The following is a 19487-nucleotide window of genomic DNA, read 5'->3' on the forward strand; positions in this document are numbered from 1 at the left end:
ACCCTGTTTATCTCCCACTGACGAGTTGCCACTCTCCCCAAGTCTTTTGTCCTGTTAAGAAATACATTGAATTATTCACCCTGCTTCATGCGTGATACTGCAACTGTCAGTTTGTATTACTCTATGAAGAGATAAGAGGATTTTTTTAAACCTGCCAGAAGATTCCGATCAGGGCAAAATTTTTTATTTTTATTTTTATTTTTTATCCCCACCCACAACACCACCACTTTTCTTTCATAAAACCTCTTTCGGGAACAAAGCTATTTGAGTAGATTGTTTTCAAACTAATGCAAGCGTTAGCAAAAGTAGCTTTAAATCAAAGATGGACAACCTTAGTTGATGAGGTAAGAATTAAAGTGTAGCTCAAGGAGGAATTGGTAAATTTTTATGGATAAATTGACAAATAAATTTTGTTATATTCATTTGTAACTTTGTTGGTGGTCATACCTTTATTTTTGTAGTGCAAAAACATGAGCAATCATATTTGAGTACGTTAAATGCAAAAGTAAAATTTTTAATTAATATATTCAAACTTAATATCAATTGTGATTTCACCAACCTAGTATGTAGTGATTAACTCTATCTAATATTGCTGACAGTGCTATCTTTCATTTGTTACAATCCACACAATCTTTTCCACATTTAGTTTTCCTCTATAGCTAATATAATGCTACTTTATCATGCTAAAATTCAACACTTAAACTATAACATTTAATACATTCCTTAACTGTATAGTAATGCATTTGTGGAACACCAGGGACTAGAAATAACCTGTCAACATAATAAATTGTGATAAAATATAGTTTCCACAAGTGTAAGAAATTGTCACATTCCTGCTCGTAAACAAATTTGAGACCAACTATGAGAATAATTCCATATCAAATATCAATTATATGACTATATGACCTTGCTGGTGTGCAACATGATAAAAACCTAAACCTGAGGTTCTTTGTCCTAGTGCTGAAAGAGGGACTTAAACTGAAGCTGAACAGCAGGCCACAATCAAGAGCTGTTCATCTCTCGTCTTCCAGCGAAGCAACTAAATAAACAAGCCAAGGCAGATGTGTGCATCGACTTTGATCTATGTCTCTTTTGTGCGTGGTCGGACGAGGGTTAGTGCCAGCGTGGGCGTGGTAACCGCCTGCTGTTTTTAAAGGCCCTGTAGAGCTGTGCAAGACTTTCATAAGAGCTCTAACAGGAGTATACGCAAGAGATATGAAGATATGAAACATTCCCACTGTGTTAGTGTGAAACTGGTTGGTCATCAGTCAGATCTGCTCTGATTTAGAAGAGATGGTATCCTGTAAACACGCTATGATGGAGTCGACCCTAGTGAATAACTTTTAACATGTTCACCTTTTTATTTTTCTTCTTTACCTACCAGCTTTAGTGCAACTATTATTCTCTCACTTTTGCACAGATTTGTACATTTGTGGTTATACAGCACATGCTAATGCCGGAAATTCTAATAATTTGTGTTGTTTAACGTATGTTTTATTATTATTATTATTATTATTATTATTATTATTATTATTATTACATAGGATACTAAGAACCCTCTTGCTATCTTATGGCCTTTTCGTAAGTTTAATGGCTATTGATTAATTGGCAAATTAAAATATTTGGGAGCCGTGACATCAAAGGACTTTCATACTGCATGATTGGTTGATCACATCATAGGTTGTGCTCATATATAATCCTTTCAGAATTAAAGATGATTCTGTGAAAGTGGCAGTTAACCCTTCACATTAAAAGCTGAAGATGTCATAAACTGTGCTCAGAAGCCAAATGAATAATTCTTCCACAATAAAAGATGATTCTGTTAAGGTTGCAGATAGCCCCTTCAAAATAAAAGCTAATTCCTTGAAGATTTCCTTTCTTACTTTTCTCACCTGCAACCGGACCTGTATTTTCTTCAGGAAATACAAATCATTTAGCTGAATTTGAATGCCATAATTTATTTAGACAGGTGAAAAAAAAATAGTGGCCACCATTTAAATCACCCACATCCTCATGGTCTCCTCAGATAGTCCAGAAACATACACTTTTGACAATCTTGTGACCCTCTTGTGAAACTGCTGAAGTTATTTATCAGGGAACGGGTGGAGGTTTTAATAAGTTACAGCTAGGTTAGAATCGCAACCAGAGAAATACTTGAAATAGAAAATCAAAGAAATGTGTTTGCATGCCTTTCAGATGGAGATGAAGGTCGAATGGTGAGTTTGCTATTATAGAGGAATACACATGAATAATCACGTGAGAAATCATATGTGAAGTATGCTCGTCATGGTTCAACCCTGTTGTATTGGAAGGGTGTGAGTGAAGGCTGAGAGATGTTGTACTGTACCTGATGTGTGCAAAAGATCTTTTTTTCTTTGTTCCATAATGCTGTGCTACTACTTGGAGGGAAATAATCCTAAATAGGTGGATAGCGTACTTATTGATGTCACCTACACAAAGCAAAGCTTCTTTATAGAGATAGCAAAAATACTTGATTATTGGTTTATATTGATTATTGGTTTTTATTTGTTGATAGAAGAAGTTCTCATATTATATATTAACTGTGATGAAACCCAAGGACAATTAAATGTATTTATCCTTGCTTTTAAATTCCTTAAAGCTAAACCAATTTATTTTTTCCGCCTACCTTCTCTCACAGTCCCTTTGCACACAGATTTGTTCTTGCACCACATGTTTGTAGATCCTCTTAGGGAAGCCGGGCTTGGAATCCAATTTTGGTGAAGCCTGAAGTGCAGAAATATATGAAAGAAAACTTTTTAAATTGTGATTTTTTTTTTTTCATTATTCATAAGCCATCTGAAAACATCTCCTCAAATTCAATGCAGACAAAGGTGCTATAGCACATCTGGGCTTTTTTTTTTTTTTTTTTTTAAACGTCTCATCAGGGTTTCAATTTTATTGGTATTGTTGGTGTTTCGCAATTACCCATTATGGTAATCTACAGTGCTGCCTCACGGTGAGACAGACATTGCTTTCCCTCTGAAAAGTTCTAATCAGATTGTTATTGTCGTCTCTCAATCCATCTCTGCATCAAGCCAAACAAAGGCATTTATTATTGCAATAAATTTGAATGACAATATTACCAGCTAGCAAACCTATGCATGCCACCAGGGCTCTCATTTAAAATTTTTTATGGTACTTTGGTACGTTTCTTATATTGCAGGTACTATACTGTGCCACATAGAAAACAGTTTTATTTTCAGTTTTTTTGTGGAAAAATGGCTTGTGCATTATACAAACGATGCTCAAACTGAGAGGTGGTTTATTCTGACCTCTGCATTTCTTTTGTTTTTAAAGCCTGCCTCTGCCTCTCTGCTGAGCAGAGTCATCATTATCTTTTATTACTATCAATGGCAATTTCATGTTTCATTTTATTCTCTAAGACCTTATCTTAATTTAACCTTTTCCGATCCCAAGAAAAACGCAGCAGCACTATATAGAGGGACCAAACTTGAATTGCCACACGCGTTTTTTCTGATAAGTTCAATATGAACGGGTGCGATGGGAAGCACAGCATCAATTTTCACTGGTCTGTGTTTTCCGAGGCACTAGGAAACAAATTCACTCTCTTCTTGTGTTTTATCTCAAGATTAACTGTAGCATAAACATTCAGGGTTTTTTGCATGGACATTTCTGGATTGTATTTATTATAGCATCTAATGAAGTCTACGTTCTTTGCTCAGCATGTTGCTTGTGACCTCAACACAAAGATGCAGACAGAGGCATCGTTTCCTCATTGTAACCAAATGCTAAAGAGTTGTTTTTCACCAGAGCTGCAGAAAAATGTCTCCTGTTACTGTTCTGGCCCGGGACAAATTAGAAGTGCACTGTGTGCAAAGCTGGGGCTTAGGTTTCAGTGTCAAATAAAGGTGCCGGTTATTTCCGGTTATCTCAGAGCTGTTATGGACACAAAATTAATATAAAAAAAACAGAATTTCAGAATAAGAGATCCTGAAAGAGTAACTCAACCATAAAACATGTTTTTTTCATTGGAATACACATGTATTTGGTATTAGGTAGTGCTGTTGATTGATCCTAGCCCCTAGGTTCCCAAAGTGGAATATGCAAATTGTCATAGGGGGTTTGTGAATAGAAATTGAAAATACCATGACAACATTGGAAACTAGTATATAAATCGACCAGCAGTCAGGAGCCTCCATGCATTGCCACAAATTACACATGCAGTGTCCCCGAGTGCAGCCTCAGAGTGAAAAACAATGTCATCAAAAAAGTGCAAATATGAAATTCAGCCAAACATTGCAGAGTCACATGCATCCTCTCAAACCTCACCTTTCTCATTAAAGTTGTAGCGAGTTGTATTTCACTGTTTCAGGGTAATGAGTATGTTATTGGTATATGTTTTGGTACGGGACTGGGAAATTGGGAACCACTGTCCTAGTCCAACTCTTAACATTTTAGTCAAAGTGTTTGAATTTGTGAGTTTGACGTTATTTGGCCTTCTTGCATCTCGTGTTTGCACCGTTGGCCCCGCCCCTCCTACACAAGCCGGAAGGTGATACTTGTACTTCCTCCTCTCTAAGCCATCAGTGAGCAGTGATTCATCATTCCGTTGCAGACTGCATTCAGCTGCTGTGATGTTTGACTCTGTGCTTCTATAAAGAGCTGATTCTGGTCTAATCAGTGGGTTAAGTGTGTATGTACAGGCACATTGTGTGTGTATTCCCGTCTCTCTGGTGTGTGTGTGTGAGTTTGTGTAGCGGGGCTCATGGCTGGAGAGCAGGGTCTGTTTGCCTGTTCATGCTATAGTGTTTGTAATGTGTGTGGGTGAGCAACACATCAGGATGGTGTGTGCGGGTGCTCGTAGGCTGTGGGCTGCTGTCAGAGTCACTGGACGTGTCTTGACTGATCCAGGAGCCCCGCCCATAATCAAGGCATTATTCAAATTTCCAGCGTAGATTCACGTCAGCCAAAGGCTTGAGGTGTAGTTACACTTTAATTGTATCAAGGTTTGTAATATAGAAGGTGTTGTAGCCTGTTTAGTAGAATAAGGTACTTTATATTTGCATTTCTTCATTCATCTGTTCACTAAACTTTTCGTTTGTTGCTACAGTTTGTAAGAAATATGGAATATTCTTTTTTGTCCATTATTTTGTTGCATCTAGATCGTGAAACCTAAGAAGAAAATAAGTAAAATATATACAGAACGTTTGCACCAGTCCATCACAGTGCAATAATATAATACAGTACATACCTGTATACCAATGTAATATGATAGGTCAGACAAAGTGTCCTCTTTTCTGGAAATCAAATTCTGTTCATCCTTGCCTATATGTTTTTTTTGCCTCCTGACCAAAAATATATATAAATACACTGAAGAAACATCAATAAAAAATGTGGAAAATGTACACTGAGTCTGTACACGTACGTCTGGAGGATGCAGATTGTAAGTGAAACATGTGAAATACTCTGTTTATTTGGCACGGTGTGGGGTCCTGCATCTATTAGACCTCTACAGAAAGCAGCACCATCGATCACTGACAACGTTGATATTGTTTCCCCGTCACCTCCCAATAGGCACCATTGTATTTTGGTTTTCAGCACTTACGTTTTCAGACTTGTGTGCTCACAGGCCTTCACCTGGTTTTGCTCTCCGACTCTTTGGCGTCCATCGGCCACAACCCATGAAACTAATTTTGACGCTTCATGCTGCCAGCATAATAACACATAGCTGGAGGAGAACTATTCGCACTTTTCTCCGCTTCTTAAACTTAAACTCACACAACGTCAATTATCCATATATTCTAAGTAATTTGTAAGATAAACCTGATAAAGAAATCCTCAAACAGGACTTTAACCCCAGATTCGGGTTTCAGGACAGCAAAGTGATTTTAAGAGAAGGAACATCTATTGCTGTTCTGGAGAAACCATTTTTCTTAGTTGGAAATGATTACATTTTCCAAAAAGAAAGTGACTATAGCTTTCAGACATAATTTTGAACAGCAGTAGGATGCTTGAAGTGAAAATAGTGTTTTTTGTTTTTTATTCCATTCATCATCCTTTGCCATGCTTTACACACTGAAATCAAATCAAAACACCTAGTAGTTCTAAAGCCCCCCCCCCCCCCCCCCCCCAAAAAAAAAGAAAAAAGGACTCCATTCAGCTATTTTCTGTGTGTTTGTGGATACTTACACTCCACTTTACCATTTCAATACCTTTCAGGTTTGGAAGGACTCGAACAACATTGCTTTTTAAAAATGATAACCCAATATTAGGTTGAAAGGTTGTTTTCTTAAAAGCAATTCAACCATCCCATGTCAAAAGCCTGACATAATTCAAGACACATTTTTTTGTGTGCTTGTCTCTTCTTATTCTGACCCGTTAACTAATTTATTCTTCTTGTTCTTGCCTTTAGAAATAAACAAAAAGAAACAATTATCCCATAAAAGTCACAATTCACTCCAAGATGAATTTGTCTTTTAAGAAAGGAACAGAAAAATGGCTAAACTGGAAACGAAAACAAGTACTTAAATTTAGTGTACAAAAGTACAGCAAACTTTGAAAATGTGCATTATTCTTTACAGCTTCATCGGTGTCTGTTAGTGGACAGCGATCAGATGTGACCAATTTAAATCAATTTTAATCCTTGAATGAATAAATAATAAAACCAAATACTATCTAATAAGTGCCAAAAGACTCAATTCTGTGCAAAGTGCATCTACCATTGGTGGCGTGGGTGCATGGAGCATTACTGATCACAGGGGTGGTACTGGGTGTCATAGTATCAAAGGACAGATGAGAATAAAGGCGCACACACATAATTACACTTGGTTTCAAGTCTGGGCTTAAAAAGATGGGGTCTGCACCTGTTCAAGACAAAAAACCCACTCATGATAAAAGTCAAAACAAAGCAAGCCTACCAAAAACCCATTTCAGAGTAAAAATATGAGGTTTTTATTTCCAAAAGCAAGTTGATCCCCTTGTTGTAGCTTTAATTCTTTAGTAGACAGCCTCAGAGAAATTAGACTGAAAGGAATCTCGACCAAACACTTTACTGAGTAACTGCTACAAGAGCCTACTGATGAGATATAGAGTGTTGACAAGTGTTATGCTTTGCATAGGCGATATTCAATCTATGACAAGTACACAGATAAGGTTGAAATTGCACTAAGGCCCTTAAGTAGTGCTTTCCTGGAGCTGATGGATTTGTTATGGAGCTGGGAAATCATTTAAAGGAGTCGGTAGCATCAATCAACCAGCTTTTAAAATCACCACTAATGCTTGCACTGTTGAGATGGGAGCAAGATGAATGTGTGTTTAACCTGTCAGTCTTTGGTTATGTTGTGTATATTGAATCCATATTTTTAATAACGGTACACTCAGAAACAGTTACAAATCATACAATTGTGTCTTGGGGCTCATTTTCAGATTTTGCGTAGTCTGTAATAAAACCATAATAGTAAAAGCTTAAAGAAATTGAATAAAACAAGTTTTTGCATTTCTTTTATGTTGAGGTTGTCTGTCTGATCAGAGTTAAAAAAAAAAAAAAAAAAAAAACAACCACTAAAAAAACCCCTAAATATTTGGCTGAGTAGCGTTTGTCTGACTTATGCCATATACTATGTACCAAACACAAAACTTAAGCAAAACGCACCATGTAATTTGAAATCCTCCTGTTTCTGTATTTTACATTACCACTTAGGTGCAATTCACTTATTTTCATGTATTGCATTTAGTTAAGTTATTTTTGCAAGATTTAGTACTTGTATATGTTTTTAAAAACAAACACATTATTAAAGGTGCAGTCCGTAACTTCCAGATCCCTCCCTCCCTCCCCGCTGCTCTCTTACCGTGCCTCCAAAGTTCCTCCCTCAGAGGAGCTAACAAGCTAACGTTAGCCCGACAGCAACATCACAGTAATATAACATGCGCTGGTAAATGCATATTACTGCAGCACTTCTCTCTCTCAATGTGCATACACCAATCGATCAGCAACAGCAACCCACACGGGGGCTGCAGTGAGAACTACGCGCATACAAACAAATCAAAGATAATGTAAATCAAGCAGCAGTAATTACCTTTCAAGCAGAAAAGTGGCCAATTCCTAATGCTAATTTAATTCCAAATTGAACTAAATCCGAATTAAGTGGCTAGTTTATTTTGATTTTAATTCCAAATGAGAAAATTCCTCTTTCTTGCAAACACTTAACTTGGCTAAATCCGCTTTAAGTTAATTCATATCGTTTTGCGCTTGCGCGACTTGCGGCGATGACACGCTGGTGACGACATAATCCAAATTGGCGGTGGCCCGGACTCCAGTTGAGACTATTTAATAAGACCCTTAAAAGACATGAATATAATGAAAAGAGTGGAGGCATAAACATGGAAACACACACAGACCTCGGTAAATGGACCAGGCTTCATCAAACGGCTGGCACTAGAACCCGGAGGTGAAGAAAATGCGTCCCCGTACTGCTTTCACAGGTTGTAATATCACCAAGTTTATCATTTTCCCTGTTGTTAGAGCTAATATCTTTACCACGGAGAAAATATTTATTCCTGGTGTTTGTTTTCCAGAGGTTTACTGGGCTTTATACCAGTGATTAGTTCCTATCTCCTTCCGTTCCACAGTCCAAACTGAAACCGTGTGTTATTTTTGAGCTGCTGCTTCAAAACTACAATCAAAACAGTTCTCATGTGTGGTCGTTTGTGTTACATCCAACAATAAAAGGTTTGTTGTGTTTTTCTCCCGATAGACGGGATAGGTCATGTTCTCCCCCTGCCCAATCAGAGCATTCCCAACCCCCCGACCTCTAGCGGAGTTAAGTTTTGGAATTACTATTTCCATCTAAACACGAAGCAGAGCACTTTAATTTCGAATGATTTAATTCGGAATAACTAATTCCGAATTAAAAATAACATAATGTAACCGTGGCCAATGAGCCAGTTTTTTTTTCACTCAAACTACTAGTTTCATGTAAGGCTGTCCTTGCATAGCTTTAGCAAATATGACAAAAAGTCAATTTTATAAGAGTTACGAACTGCACCTTTAATGTCCTAGGCTCTAATAAATGAAGTGAATAGCTTCATATGTGTTGCAACTTTTAAAAGGAGACATTTCTATTACAAATTCCACATTACAACAGTGCATTGTGATAGCAATGCACAATGCATTATACTAACCAACATACTCAAAAATAAAATTCATACCGAAGTCCATGATATCATTAAAGGCATTCTCCACTGTTTTTACAAATGTGGTCTAAAACCTTTTAAATGTACTTATTAGAAGATCTATGCCTAACAAAACTCATTATTTTGCACTATATTTGGTTTTTATTAACTATCAAACATCTCATTGTTTCCTATTGGAGTGGAGCATTTAGATCATTTAGCCAGCTTTAGACATATATCTTCTAATAAGTACATTTTAAAGGTTTTAGACCAGACTTGTAAAAACAGTGGAGGATCCCTTTAAAGGTTTCCTATAACCGAACCTCAAGCATGCACAAAGTGTTTCCTAATTTATTTAAAATACATATTCCGCTGTCGATTTCAAAGTTGTTGTTCTTGTTTCACCCACAGCTCTCTTCCTAATTGACTCCACCATGGAGTAAATGAGATAAAGAAAAGATAAATTACTCTAATGGAAGGGAATGAAGTGTGAAAAGAGACATTCCTCCGTTGTTGTTGTTTTTTTATTAGATGCGAGTAGATTGAAATACAACAAGGATTAGATCATATGTCACAGAGATTCTACTAACTTCAATGTTTGTTTACACACTACAAGTCGCTCCGTTTTTTTTAGTTGTTTTAAATTGGAGAAAAATAATTAATAAAAACACGTTCGGTACTTTAAAAAATTATAGATTTAAAAACAATTTAATAGCAATTAAAAGGCAATCAGCCCTGCACCACAGAGCTCAGATGATCTTAAAGATGGCCCATTTACCCCCTGCAGTTACAGCTTTACACTGAATTTCATGCAAATCGCATAAAGAAGGGTTTCTGCTTCAGCAAAAAGGTCAAGCCTTATGAGCTTCCTCGCACCATTAGGATACAGTTCTCTCCAAGTGTGTGGGACGGACAATGGTCACTGAAGCAGAACACAGAGAGCCTGTTAAAAACCAGAAGGAAAAGTTATGGTTCCGCTCAATGAAGTCAAAGGGCAGATGGGGGATAAAGTATCTCTTAATGCGTTACATTATTCTCATGACAAACTACCTGACACAGACAGTAAAAAAAAAAAAAAAAAAGTGACGCCTTGGAATTGGATCGTCTGCACAGTCATGGGCATAATACTGTTTTTAGAGCGTAGATGAAACAAAACAGTGACCTTTTGTTGTTGTTGTTTTCAATCCCTTTCAAATGAAGGAGCTCCCTTGGGGTCTCTTGATTTAATTAATTCATTTCCTTCCTGAAACATTTGTTTTTGTTTTTTTTTTTTTTTATATCCACTTTAATGCACCTGTCAAACCCACGAGCAAAATGAAACGATCAATTCATTAGCTTGACTAATAGAATCATTAGTCAGCTTTAACTTAGTTGTTCTTTAGTCTTTTCTTTATGCGAGCGAGTGTTGACTCCATGCATGCTGCAGGATGCGCAATACAAAGCACCGAAAGGAAATTTTCACCTAAAGAGTTACAATGAATTCAAAGTGTAAACCTCTACTGAGGTCCCTGGAAGGAGACACAGAGTGATCTCAGGGCCTTGTATCTGAGCCCAGCGGAAGCCGCTTATTGATTTGCTTGTCTAGTGGCTCTCTGTAATAATAAGAAAATAAAGCCCCGGGATATTAGGAGATCGACGTCAATCAGAAGCATGCCTCAAGTGTGGCTTGTCCCATCTTATTAGTGCTCTCTCCATGCGCTGAGTGTTCACTGATGACTCCATTGATATGCAACCGAGGATAGGAGGCTGTCTGTTGCCATCTCGAGGAGCATTCCCTTATGATTGCTCACTAGTCAACTTACGCCGGGCTGAAAAATTGCAGAGGATTGAGGAGTATTAATGCAGCACATGAGCTTGTACTTTCAGTAAATGTCACCCGCAATTCAAATCGCTCGAATACCTATAATAAAAGCCAGTAATGTGTATATTTAGTCCAGTTACAATTAAACAGTGTTACAAAAAAAAAAAAATCTGGTCATTGTTGAGATTTGCAGAATAAAAAGAACATTTAAGATTCAGCTCTCTACTAATGTGGGTTATTCTACTGTGACTCTTCTTTTCTCAAGGACACATTTTAACATTTTTGGGGTTGGCTTTAATCCGTTCTGGTCTTTTATTATCCTTTTAAATAGTAATTTTGTTTAAAGTAATGAAAAAAAATACAGATTCCTTTTTTTCAAATATGAAGACATGAATTTAAAGCTGATTCCTTCATAAATTGTCTCATTGAGCCTGTCCAACTTGGAAACATTTGGATACATGTCCTCAAAGACAGTAAATTGATTTTTTTTTTTTTTTTTCAAAGCTTAAAATAGGTTTGCATTAATCCAATTCTGTCTTGTTAAGTCCCACCTTTTAATTTATGAATTAGCTGTAATTAACCAGCTTCAGTGGTTTGGTAATCTGATGTAGTTATACTCAAACGTTTTTAAATGTGAGCTACAGTTTATACTTTTGCTCTTTAGCTACAAGTTACAAAAAGAAGATGCCAGCAGATAAACATGACACGTATGTAGGTCGTCGCTTCTTGATACAGCATATCACAGGTCTCCGATCATTTCAAGTATTTTCGCTGACTCCGGATGTGTCTGGAATTATGATAGCATGACACCCATTGTGTAAACCCGACACAGCACATCAGGATCACTTTGTACGGAAACTGCATTGGTTATGCCAACATATTACAGTGGATTTATAACTACCCTGAGTCCTTCAAGCACAATAAATTTAAATTGGTTGGCAGAGGTTTTCCTATGTTTTGATGCATGAGCACACATCGTGTGTGTGTGTGTGTGTGTGTGTGTGTGTGTGTGTGTGTGTGTGTGTGTGTGTGTGTGTGTGTGTGTGTGTGTGTGTGTGTGTGTGTGTGTGTGTGTGTGTGTGTGTGTGTGTGTGTGTGTGTGTGTGTGTGTGTGTGTGTGTGTGTGTGTGTGTGTGTGTGTGTGTGTGTGTGTTTTAATAAAGTACAGGCACCTGATAGCGGTTCTAAATTGAGCGAGTTGACAGAAATGCTCGGTTGGACAAAAAATGAAGTTGATTCTTAGTATTCGCATTTCATTAAGAGGCAATAGCTGCTGCGTAAATATGTGACAATGGGGCTACATCATCAACATTTGTCAGCATTTAGAATAATGATCCTTTTGAGCATTATTACTGAAAAGAACAAAGGGTTTCATGTGCTTTTGTGGTCGTTTTGTATCATTTCCTTTCAGTTTTGTGTATTCTTATACTTGTTTTTTTACTTTCAGCTATTTATGTTTTTTGAGTCATTTTGTGTGTTTTTATTGTATTTTTGTGTATTTTTATTGTAATAATGTGTGTTAATGCAGTCATTTAATGTGTTTTTGCATTTATTTTCTTTATCTGTCATTTTGTGTGTTTTGGGATTTATTTTATCCATGTACTTTTCAATAATGTGTTCATATACAGTACCTGTAGTTTTCAACTAACGTGTGGGAATATGCTGTATAGTCATGAACCAACTTTTAGTGGCTCATTAATTTGAAAGTAACCAATAGTTCATAATAGATTTGACAGCTATTTTTTTAAATGATTTTAAGTAATTACTGTCTAATGAAATAGAACATTTGTAGTCTCTTTAATTCTTTTTTTTGTTGCTCATATTGTTTTATTTATATTTATTTCAGCTTCAAAATGCACCATCTTTTGAAATGACAATTTGTAAGAAATAGAAAAAAAAATATGTCAATTGGAGTTTTTAAGGGCATTAAGTAGGGCATGGACCCTAACTTGTACACGTTGTTCTTTTAATGTTGTGTTCCCGTAATTGTATTGTATTTAAAATGATAGGTTTAAAAACCTTGGTTTGGGAAACTAATCGACTAAATCTCCAGATGATTAATATTTTTGAAAATACTCCAACTTTTAAAAGTACAGAGGAGATCTCACAAACACAGATTGTTCTTTAAAATCCCAGTTGTAAACACCCAATTAACACCCAGAGATCAGAACAATAAAGTCGCAGAGCTTCCCCCCTCTGTAATCACCACAGTGAGGTCTCCAACCTGTACATATTGATCGCGTATTGACTGGTGTATGAGAAACTCTAGTTTAACCCACTTCCTTACTCTCGCTTTCCACACCTACTCGATATTCTGACTGAAGGGCAGCAACTGCATGTTCCAACTGTGCCCAACACAGATAGAGACAAAGCAGCAGACGGAGATAAGGAAACTGCACTGCCTCATGCAATAATAACAACCTAAAATGCAGTGAATTTATGTTTGTGTAATTCAGATTCAAACAAAAAAAAATACACCACTTCCAGTGACAAGGAAGGCCATCTTTATTTACTTCTTCGATCAATTAAGAAAACCTCTGTTTAGTCTCCCACGGTAGTGAGTTGTGTCAAATATGCTTAGTTCTCTTTACAGCAGAATTTTGGCTGCTCTTGTTGTGACAGAATAAGGCTACAAGGGATTGTTCCTCCTCCATCTCACATCATCAAAAGGTCTTTGAATTGCTTCTGTCGCTAAGGAAGATGAACGTGCTGTGCTGTTGCGTCTGTCAGTAAAATGTAAAACCTTGTGTCAATTCTATCACCCTTGATGAGGCTTCAGAACAAAACTGTTTACTCTTCCTCTGGAATAGCCTGATCAAACTTTTATTAGCACGTTGGATGGTGGCAAATCTACTCGGCAAAATGTTGCAGAGCCAGTGCAAGCGATTTGGAAGTTTTTTTTTTTTTTTTGCAAAACAAAGGAGAGCTGCTGCTTCTGTGGCACGGTTAATTTTCACATTTATTCAGACTTGCATCTTTTACTTGAAACCTTGCTGTGTACAGTATTTAGTGTAATGGAAGAATTGATTATGCCTAAGTTGAAGTTAGGGAATGAATGCTTCAATCAGATGAACAGGTACCTTGTAAAAATATAACAAATGCAACACAACCAATCAGAACAAAGAGAGCTGGATTGAATAGCAGTGCTTTTCACTTGATCACAGCACCTGTTAGTGGGCGAGATGAATTACATAGCCTTTTTTTCCCCTCAAAGTAGATTTTTTAAAAGCAAGAAAAATAAATTTCTGATGGAAGAACGGGTCGTTAAAGACTTGTGGTGGGTTGTTTTCATACACTCGAACCTATATAGCTTTTTTTTTTGTTTTGTTTTTTTTGTTGCATGTTTTGTTATTGTATTTAAATAATTGCATTCATTTTATTGCATAATTGTGACCATCACCAGCCCTCGCTAAGGAAGGGTAAGAAATACTTTAGTATAGGGAGGATATAAACAGAGAGGGCAGTGTTACACCTAGGTGAGGGGGAAGGGAACAGGAAAGAGGGAGTCAGGGTAGGACAATGGAAAGGGCGGGGAAGAAGTGACTGCTTCAAAGTGAGAGTGAGATGTGATGTTATAGTTCAACAAAAAAATACATTCTATTCTATTCTTGCTCAAAAGGATCTAAGAGTAGTTTGGATACGAAAAATGCATTCAAAGTCAGGTCATACCATTATTGCTGGGTTGTGCATATTTGAGCGCAAAAAAAAAGAGAATTCATGAAATAGACTTTTTCGTTCTCGTGACTTTGTTTTGTGATGACAATACTCTCACATGATAATATCCTTCTCTTGACTGATGAAACCATTTATTAGCAGTTTTAAATGAATCTTAGTCCATTGTTGGTTCCAGAGTGGGGCTTCATGGTGAAAAACACACATCACAATGAATTTCACACTCATTTTCAGCCTGTGTCAACAACAGGCTTTCATCTAAAGGCGTGAAGAGTGGGCTGGAAACCACTCTGCCTCATCGAGATGAAGCTGTCACCCTGAATGAGAGCTAATTGACATGTCAAAATGATGATATTGTTCTATTAAGACACGCGTGGACAGATCTGAAGATGAGTGTTTAGTCTTTCTGTATGTATGCCATTCAAAGGAAATGCTCAAAACAGTTTAAAAACTCAGTTTGAATACCAATTATTGTATGTTTGTATTTTATTTTATTTGTAAAAAAAAAAAAAAAAAAGATAGCTGACCTTTAGAATTTTGGAATGAACCGAAAAAATAGTTAAATATAAGATAACTCGAAATATCTAAATGTGAGATACAATCTTGCAAATCTCTATTACAAGACCTAAAGGAGCATTTTAATTTGAAATCATTCTGTTCGGGTATTCTGCGTAGAGGTTTATGTGGAAGACATCCGTGTTCTAATCTGAGTGGGGAGCAGCTGAAGAATATATGATGATTTTATCACGATAAACGAGAATACGGAGTGCAGTTTATTTTTGCAGATGCCTACACTTTTCTGGCTTCTCTGTAGTTGAGGCAATCCCATAGATTTCCCCAAGCAACTAATGTGAAGGAAATTCATGAGATAATGAGGAAAATATGGCAACTTCAGGGAAAAACTGCCGTGATTTAGTTTAAAAAAAAAAAAAAAAAAACCTGCACAGTGTGAGGTGAACATCAGGTCTGTTATTGTAGAAAGTTATGACATTAGATATTTTGTGACGAGTGCTATGAGATGACGTATAGCTGTAATTAGCGCTATATAAATAAAGTGGAACTGAATATTTAGCTACCCATAAAAATATAATTCCTTCTTTCTGTCCAAAGTACAATTATTATTGTTTCATTTTGGGGAAATGTAATTACACTGCGTGAGTATATCATATGATCAAACAGCAAAAGTCACTGAGGCCCATATATTTCATTGTGTTTTTCAAACAAAGGAGAGTTTTTCTATTGTTTATAGATTTTAATGTAGCAATTTTTTCTCATGGTGTGTCTGCTGTGAGATTATTTCCCTCAGTGAGGGGTGTTACTGTGGACGCTGCTTTTGATAAACTGTCGTCCGACAAGCTGCTACTCCCGACTGTTACTATTAATTGGGTACAGACACTTGAAAGGTAATCCCTATGTGGTAGATCAATTGTAAGCAAACAACGTACAGTATGTAGAAAAATATCCTCTTTGCTGGAAAGATGCAGTTCCATCAAAAAAGCATTATTTTATACAATATTTTTTCTTTGATTTGCTCACTATTATAAGTCTGCTGGTTTTATTCTGTAAATTATCTTGTGCTGTGTTATGCTAACCCATGCTATGCTTTTCGTAAGCTAAACGTAGCATCTGCTTCGTACCATTTGCAATGTATACTGTTAAAATGTGTTTAGGGCAAATCTTGACAAAAACCATGACAGCTGAAAACTACATTTATTTATTTTGCTTTCTACACATTTAAAGTGTGCAAAAAATTAAGTGGTACTTTTTAATGTTTGCCAGTTTTAAATAATACATATTCCCCATTTCTAAAAATGTAATCTTGCATTAAGTTTTATATATAGTCGGGGAGACTACAAGAAAACATGCAAACTCCAGACAGAAAGGTTCTAGCTTCCCACTGACACTAAATCTAGAGCTATCTGTGCTGGGAGGGGAAACAGCTCACCACTACTAGTATGACTAGTAGTAATATCCAGATACGGCGATATATCACGATATATTTTTTGCACGATCGATAATCGATATGCTTGCGCTAACTATCAATTGAAATAATAATGATAATTTTCTTTCTTTTTTTTTGGATTAAAGATTTATTTTATTATTTTCAAAACCTTTTTTACTTTTTCACTAAAATGTGAAGGTAGGGCTTCACAGAAATTTTGTCACTGTTTGTTGAATGAACCAATATATTGTTTACTGGAATATTGCACTATAATGTATAATATCACTGGTGAGAAAGACCCTATTTTTTGTTTACAGGAAGCACTATTGGAGATACTTATTAGTTTACATTGGTATGTTGACACTTATTTACAGAAATGTTGCACTAAAATAGTGTCACTGTTCAAAGGACACTTTTTCAATTTATTGTCTTTCAGAGATATAAAATAATAAAAAAATAAATTTCACTTAATCTTTTTTTTTTCTTATGTCATAAATTATCATAGATTGATTTCTGACCAATATATTGATAATCCCAGAGAGAACCCAGAGGTTCCCACTCCTAATCCTATCAGAATTTGTGGTATATGTATTATATATGTAGGTTTAAAATGTTACGACGGCAGGTAAAAATATGTTAGATATCACACCAGGTGGACTGATCATGAGTTACAAAAGGGTTTCACATCAACAACACAAATGAAAAATATAGTAAACCAATAATGTAGAGGTTAAAGTTCTAATGTAAACATTGGTAATATTTGTTTTGTGCTCTTGTCGTTAAAATTATTTTTTTTTTAACAAGTGTACTGTCTTTTTTCCAGGTCAAAGACAAAGAAATGGCTTCAGCAAGGAACCACTGGGCCTCGACACAGATCTTCTCACACACTCGCCAACACAGGACACTAAAAGTGACATTCATTCAGTCACAACTGCTTCACCTTCAAACCTCCCCAACCACCAGCCTGTCTTCAAAGGACTGATGCTTCACGAGCACCTACTTACACGGGACTTCCAGGGAGATCAGCACTTTTTCAGGCAGGATAGCTCTGTGGCTACATATCCAACTGTGCCAGGCTATGCCTTTGCTCCAAACGCAAAGGACTCCGTCACCCATTATGTGTCCCACGAGGATGCCCCGGCCTTCTCGGACGTCGCTACTACCACCACCGTGGCTGCCACCTCCCCACTGACTACATTTTCTCACACTACAACCAAATCATCCACATCTTATCTTCCAAAAAGGTTATCCAAGGAGAAAAGCAGCGAAACGGAGAAGCTGGAGCCGACAACAGATTCTCTCACGACGCAGGTGACACCACATAATAAGGGTTTAGGAGATGAAAACGCCTCGAGTGCGCCCCTGTCCTCACCAAGTAGTCACCCTCATAGTTTCCCTGAAAACACAAACCTCAAACCAGCCGTGATGAAGATGGAGAAAGGGGACCCCAAAGAGGCGGCACAAAAACCCAAAAGTGACCATCTGATTACCACAACAGCGTCACCAATGGTTATTACCACCACCACCATCACAACTGTGCAAATATCAGGTAGGATGTTTTTCTGTCTTAAAATAAAATATGAAGCCTTAATGCAAAACTCAAAGCATAGCTAACTGAGGCCGTTATGTGGCTTTGGATAGTTTAGCATTCTGCCCACAAACGTTCAATCCTACACCAAAGATTTAGAGTTGTTCATGTGTCAAAAACAATCCGATTTTCCTTGATGTGTCCTGTCTGCTCTGTCCTCTGGCAATGGAGGGCTGAGGGCCCAGATGAGCCGTGTTGAAGAGGATTTCTGTGGAGATTGTTAGAGGGTTATATGGCCAGTGAGACACAGGTGGGCTGTCAGAAAGATCAGTGGTCCGGGAAAAAGGGAATCACTTGTCATTTTCCTGTCTCCCACAGAGCCGTGCAGTGTGAATTTCACTGACCCCGAGGGTAACATCGAAATCTTGCAGCAACTGGACTCAGGAGTGGAGTGCAACTACCTGATCACCGTCTATTTGGGATATGGCATTGAAGTTCAGGTCAGTGTGAAACACTCACTATTTGAATGATAATGAAACAATTACGTGTTGTTTAAATGCAAATTGTTACTTTAATTGGTTTCTTTTCTAGAGATTGAAAGACAGAGGGTGGCAAACATTGTCATTTCCCTGAAAACATTATCTTTTTACCTTATTTATGTAGGCAATATCATTGTGTGGTTTTAGATGTGATATTTTAGCCAAAACACAAAGCTTAATATGAATACTATTTGGTTGGTTAGGGTCTATTCAAAATGTTTTAAGATCTAGGGGGCAGGGTTCTCACCAGGAATTTTCCACAGCGTAGCGGGATTGGAATTGGGTCCGGAGGCATCCCCACAAAAAATTTAGAAATGTATAACCCTTTTGTAAGTCCCTTTTGTGTCCAAGTGTGCAACAATTATTACGACTGTGCGGATTAAAAAGGGGAAAAACAACAGAAAAGCCCCCTACGCTGGTTGAAACATACTGTTCTGGGTGACATCACACCGTAGGGGGTCAAAATCACAACGTAGGGGGACAACAGAAAGCCACACTTACCCATAATATTACAATGGTCATTTCACCATAACAACAATTTTACTAATTTCTGCTTAAAGTCTATTATTTACAAAAAAAAAAAATTACACCGCTATCTCAGAGAACAACTGTTTTAATTAACCGAATTAGCTTTGTCTTTCATGAATGGATGATTTTCATTGGTTCTCATGAGCTTGTTTAAATTGACAGCAGCAGTTTGCATTTGGAAACTTAACTGATAAGTGATCTAATCCCCAGCTCTAAAGATATACAAAAATATTTTGCTGAGAGATTCTTTTCCTGAGGTGGAGGTTTATAGTGTGACTGAAAACCAGCATGTCTGCACTCAGGCTGTGATGGACAGCATATGCA

The 19487-nt window shown here is 37.0% G+C and overlaps 1 protein-coding gene across 2 annotated transcripts in view; it reads left to right on the plus strand.

Annotated features, from left to right (window-relative positions):
• The window catches only part of LOC114475961 (seizure protein 6-like), a 123869-nt gene that overhangs the window by 49562 nt on the left and 54820 nt on the right, over positions 1–19487 (plus strand). For both annotated transcript variants that reach the window (XM_028467186.1, XM_028467187.1), the window contains exons 2-3: positions 17392–18117; positions 18475–18596. In XM_028467186.1, coding sequence (XP_028322987.1) covers positions 17392–18117; positions 18475–18596 — 848 coding nt within the window. The remainder of the gene's footprint in view (positions 1–17391; positions 18118–18474; positions 18597–19487) is intronic.

The sequence above is a fragment of the Gouania willdenowi genome, chromosome 14, assembly GCF_900634775.1.
Source record: "Gouania willdenowi chromosome 14, fGouWil2.1, whole genome shotgun sequence".
NCBI classification, from domain to species: domain Eukaryota; kingdom Metazoa; phylum Chordata; class Actinopteri; order Blenniiformes; family Gobiesocidae; genus Gouania; species Gouania willdenowi.